Consider the following 14,150-nt stretch of genomic DNA (forward strand, 5'->3'; position numbering starts at 1 on the left):
AAAAGTGTGTGCGTGTGTATCTCCCTGCATCCAGCCGCTGTCTCACCTTGAACTGTCTATGTGTCGGGGTGATGTGATCCAGTTCCCCATCTCCATATTCAAACACCTCCCCCTCCTCCTCCTCCTCCTCCAGCACCCTGTCCAAGTAGCACAGCACCTCCTCCTCTTCCTCCTCCATTATTCTTTTCTTTCCTTCGCCTCCTCCTCTCCTCTTTCTGCCTGAGATCCCCTCTGTTTCAGGGCCTGCCCGGACACATCAGTGTTTTCCCTTCAGAGCAAGTCGTTTGGACATCGCAAGCGAGAGAGAGAAAGGGAGAGGACCCCGCCTACGCAACCCCACCCCCTTCCTCTGCCGGGCTTCCTGGTGTGTGTGTGTGTGTGAGTGTGTGTGTGTTCCACCTCGGTCGATGAGGTCTGCCCTCCCTCTGCGTCTGCCCCTCCCCTCAATAACAAACACTCTCCAGCTACTTCCTGGATGGCTACATAGAGCACTTGTGTCCGCGCTGCTCTGGGAGTCAGTCCGCTTCATTCTCTTCTTCTCTTTCTTCCGCATCTTCAGACTGAAGCCACTTCCTAAAAACACACAGCTTCCCTTATTCTCGCAGAGTGTTGCAGAGTTCTCTCTCTGTCCATTGTCTCTTTATTGATCTGCAGAGAGCCTTGGATGTGGAGCAGAGATCGGCTCATGTGCTGCTGGTGCGGCTGATTCCAATTACAGGTCACAGAGTTCACAGCAGTGTAGCTTGGGAAGAACATGGGGTTGATTTAAAATAGTGTATAGAAGAAAAGAATGAAGAAAACCTATATTTCTTGATACTAGAAAGTAAAAAAAATTCCCATATGTAGATGTGTGGATTCAACTATGTGTGTGTGTGTGTGTGTGTGTGTGTGTGTGTGTGTGTGTGTGTGTGTGTGTGTGTGTGTGTGTGTGTGTGTGTGTGTGTGTGTGTGTGTGTGTGTGTGTGTGTGTGTGTGTGTGTGTGTGTGTGTGTGTGTGTGTGTGTGTGTGTGTGTGTGTGTGTGTGTGTATGCGTGTGCGTGTGCGTGTGTGAATGACTATAGTTCACTCTTCACGACCTCTCACCCTGCTCCTGACCCGTAGATGTCACTTTACAGGAAGTCTGCCTGCCTATAGATTCTCCTCCCCCATTTCTCAGGCTCTCTGTATAACTCTTCACTCTTTATCTTGCAAAAAAAAACTTGGAAGAGTGGGAAAACAAAAGCATATTTAAGCTTATGGCTTTTATTTCTAGGTCACTAACATTGCAAACCATTCATATGGGAAAAGAAATAAGCTTGAAAGAGACTTCAAGAAAGCCAGAATGAAAAAATATATAAATCTGGCAAAGAGGATAAAAAGAAAAAGCATACAATTAACCAAGTAATTCGTGTATACAGCCCAAACTAACCAATTTGCAACACAACGACATCCGCTATCCATCATTAGTATAAGGTAACATGTTTTTAAAGCATCCCAATATGTAAAATAAAACGTCTCAAACTTCTTTTAACTCCTATGTGGGCTACAGATGCGATCCTCAGGCTGAATTTATGCATCTTGGCACAGAGGCGTCAGCGTTTGCTCTCTCATGTCAGCAGATGAAAGGCAAACTCAGCGGAAAGAAAGGCCGACTTAACAAGGCGGTGAGGAAAGAGAGGACGAGTTCATAGGAAAGACCTTTGGAGGCTGCAGCGTCGGACAGAAACCTCCTATAACAGTCTCTCTCATAGCGCCAAACCAGCCGCTGCTATAAAGTGCCAGGGTCAGGAGGCAGAGTTAATAAATAAAGAATACACCCACAGAACTGCAATTCTAGGTTATCTAGTTAGACAGTTTGACAACAGTTTGCACACAATGAATGAAAGGTGGAAAGGTTACAAAATGTTTACATATCTTATTTCAAACCTAAACAAAAAACAACAATTTATTTCATTCTCGAGAGCAACCTAAGACTCCAAAGATTCACTAGATCTGAACATGATTGAACACTTCCACTACATTTCTTTATAATGATTTGAAAACATAATTTTCTCTCAATGTGGTTACTAATGTAGGTTATAAATGATTGACTTGATTTCAATTGTCCAGTCTTGTCTGTTGTTACCAAAACTGGCCCCTAGATGGAGACACATTTTCATTTACTCAAGAGACCCTGGGATAATGACTCACAATGATTTCAACAGAACAATACACTTATGACATGTATTCATTTATAACTAAGTCCAAGTCCAAATAAATAAGTTCAATGCCAGAGTGTTTTTATAATACTATGGTAATGGGAGAGTGCAGGCATATTAAAGAGCAAATAGAGCAAAAGGGGGCTGTGAGATTAAAGCTGGAAAATGGTGATGGTGGGACATTTCTAGAAAAAGTGTGAAAGTGGCAGAGGTTACTCCATTACAATTCTTTATTTCTCTTAACCAGCTGTTAATATGTACCTCACTTCACATAAGTCCGAGCCAGCCACTCAAGATCGCTGTTTTCATTCGGGCTTGCTGTGATGTGTGAATCTAAAGCCTGTTAGCTTCTTTGTTTGGGTGTGTGAGTGTGTGTTTGTGTTGTTCAGGTCAGGGTCAACATGACTCCCACTGAGCCCCCCCCCCCCCCCCTCACAGTCAGACACACAAGTCACAGTCAATTTCATGAAAGCTTTTGTGTGTCAGCTTCATGTCTGGTGTCTGTGGAACCTCACTGGAAAAGTCCACACAAATCAGTAAGTTTAATATTTCCTGTTTATTTGTCATAAACAGAGGACGCCTTTTCCTCTTGTTCACACACCCAGGGATAGCCCCTGTGACGGATTAAACAGAGAAAATAGTGCCACCTACAGAATGTAATTGACATCTATTAACTGAATAGAAAAACACTGACTAATTCACTAATGACACCTTTGTGAATAAACACGGTCCTGGAACGTATTCTGCTTCCATGCACAGACTGGCAGATCAGTGCTGGTGCCGTCAGACCCCATGTGGGTCAGTGGTCATTTCCTGCTGCTGTCAATGCACCACCTGCAGTGCACTGCAGGCAGTCTAGCTAATCGCTAACAATTACACAGGGTCTAGATCCGGCGGCTAACTGGAGGGAGAAACCCACCGCTATTACTAACAAGGAGAAAAATGTGCCTGATGACACGTCAGCTTTGACTGTATTTATATATACTCCTAACAGGATGGAACAATGAGAGAAATTAGAGACTTAAAGGAAATTGCAATGCCTGTAAGAATAATTCATTTTCAAACTAATATTTCACTTTTTTATAGATATTTTTAAACCTTTGAGTTTAGATACTATGATTCAAAGGTCAGTGTATTGATTTTTTCATACGAAGGTTATGAAAGGCAAGTTTGAATTAAAAACTTTTTATATCTGAATACTACACTTCCATCAACACCAAGTTATAACAGTTTTCAATTTGATTATTAATTTTAGATTCGACTATTTTAGTTTGGTTTCAGTTTTTAGGAAAGGTTTATTTGTATCTTTTCGTTAATACCAGTAGGTTTATAGTGTCATAAATATGCTGGTACATATAGATACAAATTAAATGGTTGGTGAACGGTGTACGGCTATAATGTTTAATCATCCTTAGCTTGGGTAAATGGCATTTTATCTACTATGATAATAAAATCCTTTTCGCTATTGTTTTTAAATTGAGACTAGACTGCATGTAAAAACCCTATGGTTCAATCTCAAGAGAGTTAAGAACCTATATGAATGAACACCATGACAACACTGACCAATGTATGAATATATGTTATACACTTCTCTGTAGTGTAGGAATTCAGTATAATAAATTAGGATGTTAATAAACCACCTTCGGGCTTTTCAGGATTTATACATATTCTATTTAAGAAACTCAGCAGGAGTGAATAAGTGAATGGTTTGTGGAAGTAAGAGCGCTGCAACTGATGTGTCCCTCCTTCCTTTAAATAAGCATGTCCATGCCATGTGTGTGGGCTCTTACCCCTGCCAGCAGGCTCTCTGGTGGAGTGGGGGAGACGGCCTCTCCGTCGGGCCCTTGGGGTGCGCACAGCTGTGGCGACATGGTGGGAGACTCATCTATGAAGGGCAGCGTCTCCGAGCCGTCCTGAGACTTGCCGTCCTCCGCTCCGTCTCCCTCGTAGCCGTCTGTGTTGTAGTTAAAGTCTGCAGGACAGAGAGACAGACAGAGACATTATTAGCATTTCACCAGAAAACAAGGCCTGCTGGCTCCAGTGACTCACAGATACCACTCATGATAACAATCTCTAGTACTTCTTCAGAGCAATTTGCAAGCATTGAATTCTCTCTTTACCCACCACTTATGTTGGTGCTGCACACAAGAACACAAGGAATGGGTGATACAAAAGATGACATTTCTGAAGATTTAATTTATAAATGCAGACGTCATGTGATGATTCTTGGATAAAAGAAGAATTCAAATGGGACAACATCAAATACAAGTGGACTGTTGAAGCTTGATTTCATAAACGAACCAATAACATGCAACAGAAACAAGAGAATGAAACATTCGAGCATGGCACTGCTCTAAGGACTCTACATGTGACTTTAATATTTAGGTTTAATATTGTCTATATGTATCTCTGTCTTTAGGTTTTAGGAGATGAACAGCTTGTTTTGTTTTAGTCGCTAATAATAACACATTAAGAACTGTTGGAAATAGTTACTCTATGTTTCCATCGTAACACACTGACACTGTCCACATTTTACTGACTATTGTGAAGGTAAAACATCACAGGAAAGGAACACAAATGATTGCTAATGTTTATCCACAGACAGCGATGAAATATGCCCTTGAGTCCGCTACAAAAAAAATAATCACATGTTGTCCAGGATGTTCATTTTGTTCCCTGATTGGATAGAAATCCTGTCAATCTATCCGATAAAGCACAAATGATTATGTATGAGCTTGAAATAGGAGAAGTGCATGCACCAAAGCATGTGTAACAATTATTAAAATCATTTAAAGAGTTGTAAAAACAAAAGCAGAACACAATGATTGAAAAGCTAATAAGGTGGGAGGTGCATTGCTGAGCCTCACTGACTGCTACTTTAAAGTAAAAAAAGTGTATGAATCCACTACTTTACAGACAGACATTTGCTCTAAATGATTCCTAGACAACTCAATAAGCCACAAACAGGACCTAATTGCAAAATAAAAGCAGGGGTCAAGGGGGGGGGGGACAACAACACACATCATCAAGCTAATGCTAATGGTTGCCTAAAGTGGCCGAGAGGCAGCCGTCTGTCACCCTCTGACACGCATCGTAACCCAGTCACTGCACCGCCCACCTGCCAATCAGAACATTCCATCCATCTGTTAGCTACCATATGGTTTATGTGTAGCTGTTGGGTACATGGTAAATGGTACACTTGGGTCTTAGCACACTTAGTGAAGCGGGCTAAGAAAACAGTGCTGAAGAGCTGCGAGATGACATGAGCAGAACATGAGACGTGGATGTGAGGACGGGGTTAAAATACTGAGGTGAGGTCATTTGTCCCACTGTGCTGGGTTCATGCCATAGAAAAGATCTGCCCTCCCAATATCCGTGTGTGTGTGTGTGTGTGTGTGTGTGTGTGTGTGTGTGTGTGTGTGTGTGTGTGTGTGTGTGTGTGTGTGTGTGTGTGTGTGTGTGTGTGTGTGTGTGCCTCTTGTCCATCTGTTCCCTCTCTGACTGTTCTGCACACCTTCTGGCCTCTTGACAGGCGAGTTTGTCCCAATCTGCCAAAGATGGGCGAGTGTATGTAAGCATGAGAAAACTGAAAATAACACACGCAACAACATAAGGCCGGGTGATTTAACACATTTCATATTCAATTCAATATGATTCTGCTGCTTAATGTGGAAGGAGGATCATTTTTGAACCTCTCTCCTGGCGCTAACTGTCCTCAGGGTGTCAACAAAAAGTGATTCATAGACCAAGCCTCTTAATTTTACCGTCAAAGTTTAACTTTACTCTTGAAATGTACAAAATACCGTTTTTTTTCCAGAGACGATATGTAATAATCGCCATCTCAATTTGGAGCTATCAATACTAACAAACATAGAAATTATTCTGATTTTGCGATAATAGAGCATCCTTACAAATATGCAAAAGGGTCTGTTCCCTTTTTTTGAAAATAATTTATGCCATTATTCGTTTTTTATTTGCAGAAATAATAATAGGCAGCAGAAATCATTCATAAATACAGTCTGTGCTGAGAAGAGTCCATCATGGAGAACAGAGTTACGCACTCTATCGTACAGTACTTATAGTTGCCTTATGCATACAAGGCTGACAGTACGTCAGCCTTGTATGCATTGAGTGTTTATCGGTTAAACTGAATCATCTTGGTAATTGTGTGTTTGAATGAATCACTTTGCATGCACTTTGATGTGTGAGTGGTCATTATTTCTGCCAATGATGTCATATTAGCAATATTAAAGCAGGACAGAGAGAAGCAGAGACAAAAGAAAAAGGCACATTTTGAATATGTCTTGAAGCCGAGATTTTGGTCACAGATAGGTATTTACACTCAAGTCAGCTGATCTCAGTTTGACTACTTAATCTATTATTACTCATTGACTGAAAAAAGGAAGGGGTTACAGGTGAAATTCTCTGGAGTCAAACAGATGTCTACTGTATAGATTTGATTGGGCAGGATGTAGATACTATAACTGATGACACATCAGATAACAAAGAGGAACAGATGTATAGAGAAGAATGGAAATCGACAGCAGTAAAACTCTTTAGGGAACAGCTTGAGCACGAGTCCTTTTTTTGTTTTTGATACAAAGAATAATACAAATTGCTTCTACACGCCTTCACTGAACCTACTCTGCTTCACATCATAATGCATGCATTAGTGTGTAATGGCAGATATAAGTAGTGAAGGACAAATAACTGTATTAAAGGTCAAATGCAAAGCTTCCAAATATGCTACATTTTTATAGAAATGTTGTTTTTAAGACTGCCTGTATTTTTTATTTAATTAAAATCGAGATAATACACCCGAAAAAAAAGCTTTTTATTGATACAAAACTCGACCCAAAGCCGTCTGAATTTCTGACATGTCATTCCAGCAGCCTCCGCGCTCGTAACGTCATTGTGGCCAAACAGTCTCTGGGCCAAATATCCCGACTCGGCAGTCTCGTGCGCTGTTCACATGTCAGCGGTGTTTTTCGCTCATGACTGGTGCAGAAAACTCTGAATTATATCGGCGAAATCACGCAAAACATGGGTTATTGTTGTGCTTTCGGATGTACGAACAGTGCGGGATCTGGGAGAATTTTTCATTCATTTCCCCAAGACAAAATCATCCGCCGAAACTGGATTATTTTAGTGAATCGTGTTGGCTGGCAGCCGACAAAATGTAGCAAGTTGTGCTCTGACCACTTCGCGTCTGATGCATACGATGTTGATCCTGCCATCGTCAAGTCTGTTGGTGGAGAAGCATTTAAAGTACATCGGAGGCTGAAACCCGGACCCGTCCCCTCCATATGTGAGCACAAAAAACAACCGAAAGAACGAAAGAGCCGGGCAATGCAGAAACGCCAAAGAATTGAGGTAAACAAATGTTGATTTGATTTCAAAGCGCACGGAGCACAGAGCGGACAGCAGATAACGGAATTGCAGTTTTATTGCTTATAGATTATCAGAACATTTCAAAGGGGACACAGCCACATTGGATATTAACCTATGGATTAACTACATCATCGTTTTTATCGTTTTAATGCCATTTTAGACCAGACAAAGAGGAAGGTAAGCCTAGCTCATGTTAGTACCTAGCGCCACATGTTTTGATGTACGTTTTTGTTGATAACCTCGCGAGTTTGTATCTTTCAGTGTTGAGGTGGGCACCGTTAGATTCTGTGTCTTTACGATCATAAACAATGTGTTGGATGTGCAGCTAGGATAAGTAATAAGGGAGCTAGGAGTGATTTTCGGTGCAATAATAGGTTAGCATTTTTCGCTCGGGGCTAATTCAGAGGCTCACTGTTTGCATTGTGTTTTTAAAAAAATGTAAATGAAAAAGATCAGTTAAATGAGTTTTTTCCCATTATATGGATATAAAATATTCATAGTTTATTAAATATTAAGGTTCCTTAGACGTAGTTTCCTGCAAATGACGCGATTTCGGGCAAATGACACGATTTCGGGTCCGTGGGGCTAAGAGGAGGTATGTTTTATTTTATTTTTCACAACAGTTGTATTTGGATGGAATGAATACCTATAGTGATAATTCAAAGTAATAACATGATTTTTACAGTGAAAAAGTTCAAATGGAACTGATGGTTCCCAAATTACCCAGAGGTCGCCTGGACTTTATTTTTCTAAACTTCTCTAAAAATGTCAAATGTCACTTGTTTTGCATCTATCTTGATACAGGGTACTTATTATATGTTATAGTTTGGATTCCTAAAGCTTTTAGTCTATAGTCTACTCAGAATCAGACATGATAACGAAACTAAGTTGTACTATCGGCGGAAGCAGCTGTGAGCAATAAGCCAGGTGGAAATATGTTTGGCCACTCTGACGTCACGCGACGCCATCTTGCGGAGACGAGCGGCTGAGAAATAAATCGTCGGACTTGGTGTTGGGGGTTGAACTAAATAAATATTGCGCATTGCCTGACGCATATTATCTCCGATTTTAATACTGCAATATCTTAGATAGTGTTGTCGCTATATGATTTAGATTTTACTGGCAATTATAAAAAAATCTTTGCATTTGATCTTTAAGTTCAATGTTTAGCAATAGGATCATAAGCACAAATTGTTCCTGTTGTTAATGTTGAGTAGTGATGAGATTTCTGGTTTAGATATAAGCACAACATATGTTCCTATAATGTTGTTTTGTGGGTTTTTTGGATCCTTGAGATGTGACTCTTTAGGGATGTGTGCACCCTCAAGTCACTAGACTATTTCACCGTTTGTCATCTACATAAGTCTGTCACAGCACTGTTGTTCTACAATCCTTATTAAAGGCAGCTCCCATACATCATCTCTAAATATGACATTAAAGTCGGTGTGCTACAAAGCTGTTCTTCCTCGCTTTGCTTCAAATGTATTTAGTTCAATAAGACAGGTTTTCCCAGACAAGAAGCTCTGATGTCACTATAACGTCACACATCAGCAGTCACAACGCTCATTGTGCATTAATCCACACATGCAAATGTCTTTCTGCACACACTCCTGTCAGGTCCAAATGTTTGCTGCCTCCGTCATGCACCCTGCCAGATCTGTGCGTGACAAACAGTTCAATCAACACATCAGTCAATGCAGAGGGAATCTTTCTGTGCAGAGGATCCAATCGGCCCCAACGTGTTTTTACTGCTCAATAGAGCGGTCCCCAAACACGCTTTTCACAGGGCTGAAAGAGGGACAAGCTCAACATGACATGTGATTAAAGAGACGATAATGACAAGTAAAAGGATTGACCGAGGAAGGATTGGAGGAAGATCCTTTTGAGAAATCAATACAGCGACGGTTTGGCAAATACACCACAGTGAAGTGGACCTACATTAGGCTGTCAAGATCGACCCACATGCTCACATGTGTCCAGAGGCCAGGGGAAGTGTAGTCAAATACAAGGGTGCTCTGATTTGGGAAAGGCAATATTAATATTAGATCTACAGTATATCGTCGTATGAGATGAGACACTGTCTTGATGTAGCAATATGCTGTAAGTGTTGTCTTTTCCTGGTTTCAAAAGGAGGCATTACAGAAAAGTTGTAATTTAATTTACCAGACAGTTTTAGTTGTTTTTACCCAATTAGTCATTATATCCACACTGAGTGTTGTTTTTGATAAATTATCATAAGGAGTGACTCCTTATGATAATTTATCAAAAATCTCATCGTTTCTTTTAGGAAAGCACCAATAGTCCATGCTAAAAATATCACAGATATTTAATCAAATATACATCACCACCACGTCTTACTTCAGACTTACCATTGTTGGGGGAAAGGAGAGAACGAATAACACATGCTGCCTCGAAGAAGAAAGCCATCGAGGTGTGTGTTGTGTGAAATAAACACCTTCACTAGCAGTCATCAGTATCACCAAGGCAGTCGGGCGAACATTAGGTCAACACTGAAGTCCCACTGGTCTTCACTTAAAATACAAAAAACTAAACTAGTTTGAAGCTCACTCTTCTGTACCGCCCTGGGAGTGAAGTTGTTGTGGAGCTGATCACTGCTGAATACTTGTACTGCTACACAGCTGTCACATAGCATTCATTCAAATTAGGGCAACAATGCTGTCTTCAAAAAACACCTGCAGCCTAAGAGGAAGCAATATACAACTAGGGATGTTGGTGTTTACAGTACATGCAGGAATTGTAGGTAGTCCATTTACTTACTGGCATATGAAGGAACAACCAAAACGGATTTCTGTTTATACATTCAGTAATTGTCGATAATAGAAAGCCAATACTAAATGCTGGAACCCACACACTGCTGCCAAGGAAGCTGGCTGTGGATTAGGAGAGTTTCCACACTTGGAAATTATTCAAATCGTGTTGATGCAACACAGGAAGGGTCTGTGAATCCACTGAGTGATGAACTCAGCGGTGGGAAACTATATTTAGAACTATTTGGATAGTGGATACGTGGTTTGGGTTGTTTTCCAGGTACTTAACTTGCGTCCAGTCTGTTATACAATTGGGAACCAGGTACATGATACAATTGCAGACTCATTTGTAAATGGGCTATTAAAAAACTAGACATCCAAAAGCAGAAAAGTATTTTTAAGATTCCATCTCTAGAAATGTGACTGTATCATTGAGCCGCAGAGGTAAACAGAACTCAGCAAAAATATTCATTTAAAGGTTTTCTATGTTAAATAAAAAGGTCATACCAAGTATAATAATACAAGGGCTCAGTATCTGACAAATGGAAACAAAGTTGACCTTCATAGGAAGCAGAGACTGGCCGGACAGTCTCACAAATAGCTTAAAAAACAGTGCATATAATCTATGGCCACTCCACTGCAATACATTCTGGTGTATTGAGACAATCCTGGTAATATTTGTATTTCCACTACAATGTATTTCTCTAAACTCAGTGTGAAATATCATTGTACACATTTAATATGTGTATTAAATGTGAGATGTTATATTAAACAAAAATACTGAAAAGATAACATTATGAAACTTGTGACTTACATAATCTTTTAAAATCAGTAACTCACCGGATTAAAAAACATACAGAAATAAACGAAAAGAAAAACTGGTTCAAAAATGTAATACCAGACACATTATCTTGTCTCATGTATTCAATGTTGTTCCCTCTCTGGACCTACGTTGCGTCACTCACACAACATGCTGTGTGTGTGTGTGTGTGTGTGTGTGTGTGTGTGTGTGTGTGTGTGTGTGTGTGTGTGGAGATATGTTCCCCTATGCCTGCTCTGCTGTGTCATAACGTCAACATATAGTTGCATAACGGCTCCGTTAAATCTGCAGTCCCGTCCCTGCTACACCACCCACTCAGCCAACCAATGACCTCCGCCCAATGTCAGCTCACATCACACTCCCTGATAACCTCAGCTGACGGACGGCTCCAAATCCACCCGTCACTCTCAATAACCGGCCCTCGTTTCCATGGCAAGGACAAAGGCTGCCATGACAACTGGCCGCATTGATGCAAATACGTCCTGCATGCCAGTAAACTGTTTGCACAGGTTGAGAGGGAGCCAGTGTTCCTATGTGTACCAGAAGACAAGAGAAACTTTAATAAAACTGAAACAGCCTGAGTCATAAACTAGCAGAGGGTACACACAGAGAGAATACGGTCAGCTGATTGGTTGTTTGAAACTCCCTCATTCACCCACACCCTCCACACTGAACAACAAACCTCTGCAGGGAGCATAAAAACACACCGACTCTGAATATGACACAACAGAAGAAATCAATCGTAGTGAAAATACCAGATCTATACAGTATGTTCATTACGGCTCATGTTTCAGCTTTGGTGCTGTCATGTGACCATATCCTTTATTCCTGCTCATCATAAGAAAACATCCATAATATAGAGGCGTTAACTGTGGTTGAACTGGTGTGGAATGAAGGTGGGATGCTGAGACTCGGCTTAATATTCAAATATATAATATTTAGTCAGTTCCTATCACGCTCCTGTTGGTCAGTCATGCAAGTATAAAACATTTTTGATTAAGTGCTGTGTTGCATCGCCAACACTGGGCAGATGATTGACAGCTCCACTGCCAGGCGACATCACACGGAGGGACCCCTGCTCGGAGCTGCTATGGCATTCTGGCCAGCCCCCAGCTGTTTAACTACAATATTTGTTCAGTTAAAGCGAAGTCAGAGTCAACAAAAATGACGGCTTCTATACATCACCTTTAGAAGCAGACTGTAAAGTGGTATTTGATCTGTGTTTTTAAGGGCAGGTTGTGTGAGGGTGTAGGTAAGTGGTATGGGCGGTGATGTGACGGCTGACTACAGAAATCATACACCACACAGCCAACACGTCCACTGGGCCAATGGGGCTGACAGCTCCGTCTATCACACAAATACACAGAGACACATACTGAACAGCAGCAGGGATTCAAGTAAACATCAGCTACAAACCATTCTGCTACAAGTGAACATCAAAAACACCTACTACAGTATGATTATGTATGCACATGTGCACAGTTACTGCACCTGCATGGTGAGATAACTAGCTTTGAATCCACTCTAAAACCATTATGTAGTGGCAGTGACAGTAATATTCACACACTTGTTTACGGAAGTAAAGATATCTCTCGGCTGCGATTGATTGTTCCTCGTCACATGACAAGCGGAGCGCGCTGCTCTTTTCCAAAAGTTGAACTATTGCGCCCTGGTTGAGCTTGGCTGCACCCTGAAAAAAAAGGCACTTGAGAGCGGCGGCGGACCACGGCGACATCGCCCTCTCGTTTTGCGAGCGTCTCCATTGAAATTAATGGAACGTTTACCGCCCCTAAATAGTATCATTCATATTGTTTAAGCCATTCAATAAAACGACAAATAGTTGTGGCTATGTTACGAGAACTACAACCCTACTGTATAAATGAATGGATTAGACCTTTAATCTGACATTACATTTGGGAATGTGTGCATTAATGACTGAGGAACCAAAGTTTGTAAGTTATATGATTTTTTTTCGTACAGAAAACACATTTGATGTTGAAAGTATCTAACAAGCACAGGAACAAAGAGAGACAATTCCCAAAACAAACATATCTGTGATTAGCTGCATTGTAACAAATTATATTGGCAAATAAAAAATGATAAGTGTCAGGTAGGGATGTCCCGATCACCTTTTGTTGCTCCCGATCCGATTCCGATCATTTGATTTTGACAATCTGCCGATACCGATTTTTCCCGATCCGATCTTTATGCAATGCATTAAGAGAAAAAAAAGGTAACAGATAACGGCTGGTCATCCAACGCGATGAATTCAGCTATCTTGGCTGTTATTTTGTTGGCCTTTTTACTGTTCTGGGGCAGTTTCTCTTTCCTTTTAAAAGTCTCTGAAAGTGTCGGTTGTTTCAGTGCCGTTACCTGAGTGGCCGCTGTGTACTCGCCGTGTTGTTGTTGGTGTTTGTTTCTCAGGTAGCGTATTAGATTGGTCGTGTTGAACGTAGCTCTGTTCTTTCCACCACGCGGAACCTCTGCCTTGCAAACATTGCATCTGGCTGTTACACTGCCTTCGCTTTCAATTTTATAATACTTCCAAACTCCTGACATTTTCTCTGTCCCGACTCCCGAGTCACCAGCTGAACGTAGCCTCTCGTTAGCTTACTGCTACTATTAGACACTGCGCCCACTCTGTTGCCAGATTTCAGAGAAATAAGCAACCAGGTCTGAAAACAAGCCCAAAGAAAGCAACACATACATGATGTTGTGTAATTTTAAACCAAAACTAAGTCCTCAGGATGACTTTAAGACGTGAACATGGTCATTTTTGTTTTGTAACATTAAATTAAAAAAAAATTATTTTATAAAAGAAAAACAAAAAAAATCCCGATCCCCGATTTTTTTCTCCCGATCCCCGATCTTTTGAAAATCACGTGATCGGCTCCGATCGGGACATCTCTAGTGTCAGGAGTAATCTAATGTTTTCCCTAGCTCAGCAACTAATGTGAAGCTGTCCACTCCTAACCCTGTATTCACCAGTGGTC

The 14,150-nt window shown here is 41.0% G+C and overlaps 1 protein-coding gene across 4 annotated transcripts in view; it reads right to left on the reverse strand.

The window, feature by feature from the left end:
• Positions 1-14,150, reverse strand: part of abr (ABR activator of RhoGEF and GTPase) — a 147,369-nt gene that overhangs the window by 89,499 nt on the left and 43,720 nt on the right. For 3 of the 4 annotated variants that reach the window (XM_034099699.2, XM_034099700.2, XM_034099702.2), the window contains exon 2: positions 3,969-4,150. In XM_034099699.2, the coding sequence (XP_033955590.1) occupies positions 3,969-4,150 (182 nt within the window). Of the gene's footprint in view, positions 1-46; positions 351-3,968; positions 4,151-14,150 lie in introns of those variants that run through there. The other variant, XM_034099703.2, reaches the window with a different exon arrangement.

Source organism: Pseudochaenichthys georgianus, chromosome 14 (assembly GCF_902827115.2).
Source record: "Pseudochaenichthys georgianus chromosome 14, fPseGeo1.2, whole genome shotgun sequence".
Taxonomy (NCBI): domain Eukaryota; kingdom Metazoa; phylum Chordata; class Actinopteri; order Perciformes; family Channichthyidae; genus Pseudochaenichthys; species Pseudochaenichthys georgianus.